The sequence below is a fragment of the Chiloscyllium plagiosum genome, chromosome 28, assembly GCF_004010195.1.
Source record: "Chiloscyllium plagiosum isolate BGI_BamShark_2017 chromosome 28, ASM401019v2, whole genome shotgun sequence".
NCBI classification, from domain to species: Eukaryota; Metazoa; Chordata; class Chondrichthyes; order Orectolobiformes; family Hemiscylliidae; genus Chiloscyllium; species Chiloscyllium plagiosum.
This window is the reverse complement of record NC_057737.1, coordinates 43,074,797-43,082,741: the sequence shown is the minus strand read 5'-3', so window position 1 is coordinate 43,082,741 and position 7,945 is coordinate 43,074,797. Positions and strand designations below refer to the sequence as shown.

Sequence of the window (7,945 nt, the reverse complement as noted above, 5' to 3'; positions counted from 1 at the left end):
TAGCCAACAAAGAGACAGGCATAGCTGGGGCCCATACGGGTCCCCATGGCTACCCCTTTCTCTGGAGGAAGTGGGAGGATTCAAAGGAGAAATTGTTAAGGGTGAGGACTAGTTCGGCCAAACGAATGAGAGTGTCAATGGAAGGGTACTATTGGGGACATCGGAAGAGGAAGAAACAGAGGGCTTGGAAGTCCTGGTTGTAGTGGATGGAGGTGTAGAGGGACTGGATGTCCATGGTGAAGGTGAGGCGTTGGGGGCTGGGGAAACTGAAGTCTTAGAGGACGTTGAGGGCATGGGTGGTGTCCTGAACGTATGTGGGGAGTTCCTGGACTAGGGGGTATAGGACAGTATTGAGGTAGGTGGAGATGAGTTCAGTGAGGCAGGAGCATGCTGAGACAATGTGTCGGCAGGGTGGTCAGGCTTGTGGATCTGGGGAAGGAGGTAGAAGTGGGCAGTGCAGGGTTCCCGGACTATGAGGTTGGAAGCTGTGGGTGGGAGATCTCCTGAGGTGATGAGGTTCTGTATGGTCTGGGGGATGATGGTTTGGTGATGCGGGGTGGAGTCATGGTCGAGGGGGCGGTCGGAGGAGGTGTCTTCAAGTTGGCGCCTGGCTTCAGCGGTGTAGAGGTCAGTGCACCAACTGGGCTAACTGACCTGGACCTGGCTTTAACCCCTCAGTTCCTGTGGGGAATCATTTTGCTTTCAACCCATGATTTCCAGGAGGGTAGCCCTTGGAATCAAGGCTCAAGTAGAAGACTCAGGCCAACAGGCACTATTGCTAAACAATGAATATATTTGAAGGTATTTGACACAGATAGCTGGCAGGCCTCTAGTGTCCCATTTCCAAAGGTCAGTCACACAGAGATCCTCCTGGTTTCTACTGCCACCTCCTCTAAAAGTCTTGATTGTGAGATCTTTAAGGGCCACCATCCAGATCTCTGCTATGCTTTCGTGTCCTGTACCCTCCTACAGGGAGGAAAAACAGAGACCTTGGAGTGAGAGTAAAGGAATGTGTTCACCCAATGGGCAGGCAGAATTTACTAAGGGTCACTCTAAGGGAGAGATACGAAATTGCACAAGGATGAGAGTGTCAATGAATCGTGAGAATGTGAGGAAGTGTGTTAATAAGGATAGATAGGTGAACTCTAAAGTATGTTCAAGGGTTTGCGACACACAGTCTAACCCACTACAGTGATTTGTGGAAGTCACTGGTTTCCTGGTAAATGTTAATTTCAACACTATTTGAACACAAACCTAACATTCAAGGAGATTAAATTAAAGTTAATTAAAATTAAAGTATTAGTGCAGAAAAGAGACCAATTATCCCATTGAACCTGTTGTGATTCTTAGAATCATAGAATCCCTACAGATTGGAAGCAGGTCAATTGGTCCATTAAGTCCACACTGACCCTCCGAACAGCATTCCCATTCAGATCCATCCCCATAACCCAACATTTCCCATGGCCAATCCTTGTAACTTGTACATCTTTGGACTATGGGAGGAAACCAGAGCACCCAGAGGAAATCTATGTAGACACGCGGAGAATGTGCAAAATATGCCCAGTCGCCCAAGACAGGAATCAAACCTGGGTGCCTGGCGCTATGAGGCAGCAGTGCTAACCATTGAGCCATCATACTGCTCCTTTCTTAGAAAGAGATATTCAAGTCAGTCCCCAGTGCATTTTCCATTTCAACAACGTACCAAGTTCAATTTTGCAAGTTATTGTTCAGTCATCTACAACCATTCCTTCAGGCAATGCATTCCACATCAGAACAATTCTCTCAATAAAAACTGGTTTCCTTGTGTTGCCTCAGGTTTCTTTTCCAATTGCTATGAATACAAAACCCTGTCAAACAGCAGAATAATTCACAGATCTACTCGATACGAGAAAATGGGACCAATTCACAAATGTACTGAACATGAAAGTAATGTATGATTCTACCTATTTGACCGAGGAGGAGAGAAGTGAAAAATCTAATAAATGTGGGGCTCAAATATGAATTGTGTGAACATGAGACTAATAGCAAAGCTTACCTGAAATAAAAATTGAAGTCGAATATGAAGAAACCTAAGAATAACAGAGGTCTACTGGGTATGAGACTACTTCACATCTCCACCTGATACAAGTGCAGAACATTGTTTTATCAGACATGAAACACTTACGCTCATCTAATACACAACTCAACCACGATGGAGCAAACACACAACTATGCCTAACACGAGACTCTGAAAAAGATATTACCAACTGATCAATACTGAAAATCTCAAGTAAACCCATATGGAGAAATAGGAAAGGTTTCAATTAAGCGTATCGCCTATTCTTAAAAATAGAAAGATAGTTAATTCTCTAAAAACTGGCGAAGTAAGTTTGAGAAAGCTTATGTCAATACTGACCAAGTTTTACTTAAAATCTTCTGAACTTTTCATAATTTGGAAACTATTAATTAAACTAGAAAACTTTGCATGTTGTTCCACTATTTAAGGAAGGTGTGGGAGGGAAATCAAAGAATTTTAGTACAGTTAGGCCAAAATCAGTTGTTGGGAAATTGCTGGAGTTTATAATTAAAGATTGGGTGACTGCATTGATTATTGATTCCACTCCACTGGAGAGCTTGAATACATTCACAGATTGGACTGAGTTGTATCTGAGGGCTGGCCATTGGCTCCTTCAAGAACGTTGCCTCTTACTGGATGGTCACAGTGTCCCTGCTTGTGTAGTGACTGGAATGAGAGCCAGGTGGGTCTCAGGGACTCTGAGGTTCAGAAGGTCCCCACGAAGTAGGGACTGGCTCTGAGCTGGCTTATCAGAGCCCATGTGCTGTGCACATGTGAATAAAGGCTGATTTAGTGATGGGATAGTGGTCTCTGCACGGTTATTTCATCTTGCCTTACCTGTTTGCACTTTGATCCCTTAACTGGAGCTTAATGGCTCACAATACCATTATTGTTTTTACTATTTTGTGCAAGATGTCAGCTGTCCTTAATCAAAAGGGGCTGGGAATGTTGTTGTGTGGCACTATATCACGATTAGATTAGATTACTTACTGTGTGGAAACAGGCCCTTCGGCCCAACAAGTCCACACCGCCCCGCCGAAGAGCAACCCACCCAGACCCATTCCCCTACATTTACCCCTTCACCTAACACTACGGGCAATTTAGCATGGCCAATTCACCCAACCTGCACATATTTGGATTGTGGGAGGAAACCGGAGCACCCGGAGGAAACCCACGCAGACACGGGAAGAATGTGCAAACTCCATACAGACAGTTGTCCAAGGCGGGAATTGAACCCTGCTGTGAGGCAGCAGTGCTAACCACTGAGCCACCCTTATCAGAGGGTGCCTGCCCTTATCTGTCATGTCAGCGTTACACCTGCATTATGTGCAAGCACCAAACACACAGCAAGTGCTTCAGGCAGATGGCTATGTCTCCAAGTCTAAGTCCTCCATCAAGTTCAGAAGACACTCTTCAAGCAAAAATAAATCAAGGACAATCTCTGCTACAAGTCCAGGGACTTGGACACAGTCAGGGTCCATGTAGGGCTTGAGGTGCTGAATATTGGGCACCCCACCATCCGACCTGGCTTTATCTGCCGTTTTATGACCTGTTTTCCCCTGGGTTGAAGCAAAGGGCTGAACTAGTGAAATCAAATTGGCTGGGACAGCCATTAGTGCTGGTCGGTTTGGGGCCAAAGTGGTGAGACCTGAGTGAGTGAGTGAGTGAGTATAGAGGCCATGCAGGATAATTAGGATTAGGGATTTGGGAGGTTAGAGTAACTGAGAAAGGTGGGAAAAAGTCAGATGTAACAGTGTGAGTGGTAGAGTATGGACCTTGGTGGGAAGTGGGTGAGGTAGCAGAGAGAATAGTCACATTTACTCCGACAGCAGGGTAAAAGTCATCGACCTTATTTTGGCAATGCTGGACACTTCTCCGAACAGTGGAAACATGACTTATACAGATGGAAAAACCTCAGATTAGGCTGATATCCCAAATTATAATACAAGCAACAATTAATAGATCCCATATTCCATGTTTTTTTTGAAAACATCTACATGTAGAAATAATTACAAAGAAATTAAAGTAATCCATATTCTCATATTACACACCCTCATCTTAATATTCTAGTTCTTATTTACACAAGATGTAAATTTTCAACTTTTTCTCTGTTACAAACTCTGTTAAATGAAAATTGTCCCAAGGAAAGCAAATATAATATTCTCTGGGTAACATCTTTCTCAGTTTGTATTAAACTATTAGACAGCTACACCTCCATATCTATTGCTTCTGTCAGTGCCAGTGTTTCAGCAGCTAAGGTGTTTTAATTACTCTTTTTGTTTTTTTGTCTTCCCAGGCCCATGGACAATTATTAATTTTTTTCTGATGCTTGAAATCTGAAACAAACCCAGAAATTGCTGGAGATACTCAGCAGGTCTGGCAGCACCTAAGGAGTGAGAAACCGTTAACCTCTTGAGTATTAAATGACTCTTCAGAACTGAAAGGTGTTAGAAAATAGGCTTTTTAAAAATTCTTTTGACAGAGGCAGAGGAAGAGAAAGATGGAAGATGGTATGGAGGCTCAGTGCAAAAGGAGTAAGGTTGTTAATAGTGGAGAAAGAAAAAAAGCGACATAAAACAAGTGTCGATTAAGATTTGAGAGCAAGAGAATTGGTCCTCTCTACTAAGTGCAAAATGAAGTAAACACAAATATGACACAGCAGTAGATGGAGCAGTAGATGATGTAAGGACAACAGAGATCAGACATACTGCAGTCAGTTTCTGAAATTATTGAATTCAATTTTGAGACTGCAAGGCTGGAAAAGCAGAAACTGAGGTGGATCTAGACTGAGTGCATCTCTGATCTCCAGCATCTGCAGACCTCATTTTCTCTGCACAACAAGTTCAACAGATCAAACAAACGTTTTAAACGTGTTTCTTCCTTCGATGCGGGATCCTGTCTCTCCATGCGAACCTGGCCATATTTTGTTGGGACACCATTGACATGCTCTAAGTAAGATTGCTACCCAGCATTACTCCCACCTTGTTCTGCTGGTCATCTAATTGTGTGTAGTTACAGGCCTCTGAAGCCTGACTACCGAACTTCAATTCCTGTCCTTTTATTTGTCACAGCGTGCTTGAATTCTGTAGAACCACCCACAAAAATATCAGCACGCCTCATGAAGATGTGTGCTAAGTTCTTGCTGTGATACCAATAAAACAATGTGGGTCTATTTCCAAATGAATGCAATCTACTTTTGACTGGATGGACCTAACTGAGAAATACCATGGCCTTGGGGCATCATTCAAATCTTAAACACATTTGTTCAATTTCCACAGCTTCCCTTCCACATTGCCAGCTTATTACAAGGCAGCTTCAGAAAGATTTCCCATCAATTTACATTCATGGGAATATGTTGCTAAAACAGCCAGAAAAGCTTCAGGCTTACTTTACCTCCTGCAGAGAAATTGACTCTAATATTTCAGTCACAGACTCTCTCTTTGAAACCCTAAGCCCTTAGGCCACCTTTAGCCCATACACAGGCTCAGGAAGCACTTATCCATCTGGTTGAGAAGATTGGCTACCTTCTGTCTGACACCTCAGTGTTTACAGTAAGTTCTTTATAGCTATCCAACTTCTTGTTTCATTTGGTATCCTTTTATAAAACTTATCTGAAAATGTCTTAAGAGACAGGAAAACTTCTTTATCAAAAAGACTTCTACTTCTTGTGATGTCCATGGCCCATTCTATAGTCCTTTCCGTTGTCAAATGATGAGCACAGGGCGAAAGTGAGGACTGCAGATGCTGGAGATTAGAGTTGACAGTATAGTGTTGGAAAAGCACAGCAGGTCAGGCAGTATCCGAGGAGCAGGAAAATCAACTTTTCAGGCAAAAGCCCTTCATCAGGATGAGCACAGCTTGCCATCCTATCTTGCTCTGGACCACAATGACAAGATCTCCCATTCCTATGATCTGAGTTCCCTTCACCAGTCTCTGATGTTTTCCTAGGACTGTGCTCACTTCTAAGTCCACTTTCAGAATGCTGACTGTGTTTTCTGGTCTTTACACATTTTTATTTCATTTTATCAATCTATGAATCTTATCTTCCGTCCCTCATCGTGTACGTTTGGCCATTGTTTGCACTGGCTGCTGTCTTTCCCTGCTCTTCTTGTAATTCTTAAAGTCTCAAAGATTTTAACCCTGGATGCTGCCTGACCTGCTGCGCTTTTCCAGCAACACATTTTCAGCTCTGATCTCCAGCATCTGCAGCCCTCACTTTCTCTTCTTGTAATTGTGACAAGCTTTGGCTCACTAGCCCTTTCTGTATGTGACTCTGGTGCCAATCTTTAGTTGTTGCCCTCTGGGACAAATAGCCTTGCCCTGTTCTTCAGGATCACAGTGTCCATATTCAGCCAGCTCTTTACCCACCATAATCTGCTCTTCATAACTGTCCATCATTTGTATATGTGAAGTGCTTGATGGTGCTTCATCATATTCTGTTACTTGTTTAGATTTTGTCAGCATGTAATCAGTGCCAATTAGTCTGAAGAACATACACTGACAGTTTTGTTGCCATGCTGGTAAGGTATTCTTTTTCCCTCAAAACCTGTACTCTTACCTGGACCTTTCCACTCTTTAGGCCTTTCTGTTTTGTAGTCTCCGGACTAAAATTTATTTGTGATGGTTTTATACAATGCCGTAAGGATTATCAAATTCTCTCTGAAACCTCAGTCTCAGTGAATGCCATTCTCCCTGCGGCCAAAGCATTCAGCTGTTCAGAAAAAGGATCTTCTAATTGTCGCCCTTCCCAAACCAGACAATGATCACTCGTAGCCAAGGGAATCTTGTGGATTTCTCCCAGAAACTATTTGATATGGTCTGTAGCCCTTGATTGTTTGATTCAGTCACATGGATTGCCCACACCAGGGCTGATGTTAGTTCATAACTTGGTTTTTCCACTAAAATTTTACGAAGCATTTCCGATGACTGCACGACTCCTTTCACAAACTCCATTGCTGAAGGGATTTCCATATTCATTGCTACCGTTTTCCCATTTTCACACAGCTCTTTAAACTGATTGTTGGCAGAGTACATCCCCCACCTCCCACATTGTCGGGTTGTAGCTGTACTGAAAAACAGCTTGGCTCGGGGCAAAGCAATTTCTGGAGCACAAGTCTTCAGCTCTATTTTCAGAATGTCACAGCGTTACAGCATCCAAAGCCTAATTCCATTTGTTGCTGTCATGTGAAGTAAATCAAATTGGTTGAAGACTGGCATCTGTGATGCCGAAGATCTCTAGCGGAGGCCAAGGTGGATCACCCACTGGGCAATTCTACCTGAAGATTGACACAAATGCTTCTGCCTTACCTTTGCACTGATGGGCTGGCCCCCTTCCCCTCCTCGCTGAGGGTAATTTATTTGTCAATCCTCCTTCTCTACTGAGTTAGTTAATGGTTCACAAGCATTCATGACTGGATGAGGCAGGATTGCAGATTGAATACAAATGAATGGCTGCCTCAGCCATTTCAGAGGGCAATTGACTCAGCTGTGAGTCTGGAGTCACATGTAGTCCAGAACACGTAAGAATAGCAGTACTCCCCTTCCCTAAAGGACACTAGGGAACCAGGTTAAAAACAATGACTGCAGATGCTGGAAACCGGGCAATTGAGTCAGCTGTGAGTCTGGAGTCACATGTAGTCCAGAGCAGGTAAGAATAGCAGTACTCCCCTTCCCTAAAGGACACTAGGGAACCAGGTTAAAAACAATGACTGCAGATGCTGGAAACCATATTCTGGAGTAGAGTGGTGCTGGAAAAGCACAGCAATTCAGGCAGCATCCGAGGAGCAGTAAAATCAACGTTTCGGGCAAAAGTCCTTCATCAGGAATAAAGGCAGAGAGCCTGAAGCGTGGAGAGATAAGCTAGAGGAGGGTGGGGGTGGGGAGAAAGTA

The 7,945-nt window shown here is 43.5% G+C and overlaps 1 protein-coding gene across 1 annotated transcript in view; it reads right to left on the bottom strand.

The window, feature by feature from the left end:
* The window catches only part of LOC122564231 (scavenger receptor cysteine-rich domain-containing group B protein-like), an 87,170-nt gene extending 80,650 nt beyond the window's left edge, over window positions 1–6,520 (bottom strand). The window contains exon 1 of the mRNA XM_043718929.1: window positions 6,376–6,520. Within this exon, the coding sequence (XP_043574864.1) occupies window positions 6,376–6,520 (145 nt within the window). The remainder of the gene's footprint in view (window positions 1–6,375) is intronic.
* Window positions 6,521–7,945: the final 1,425 nt, after the last annotated feature.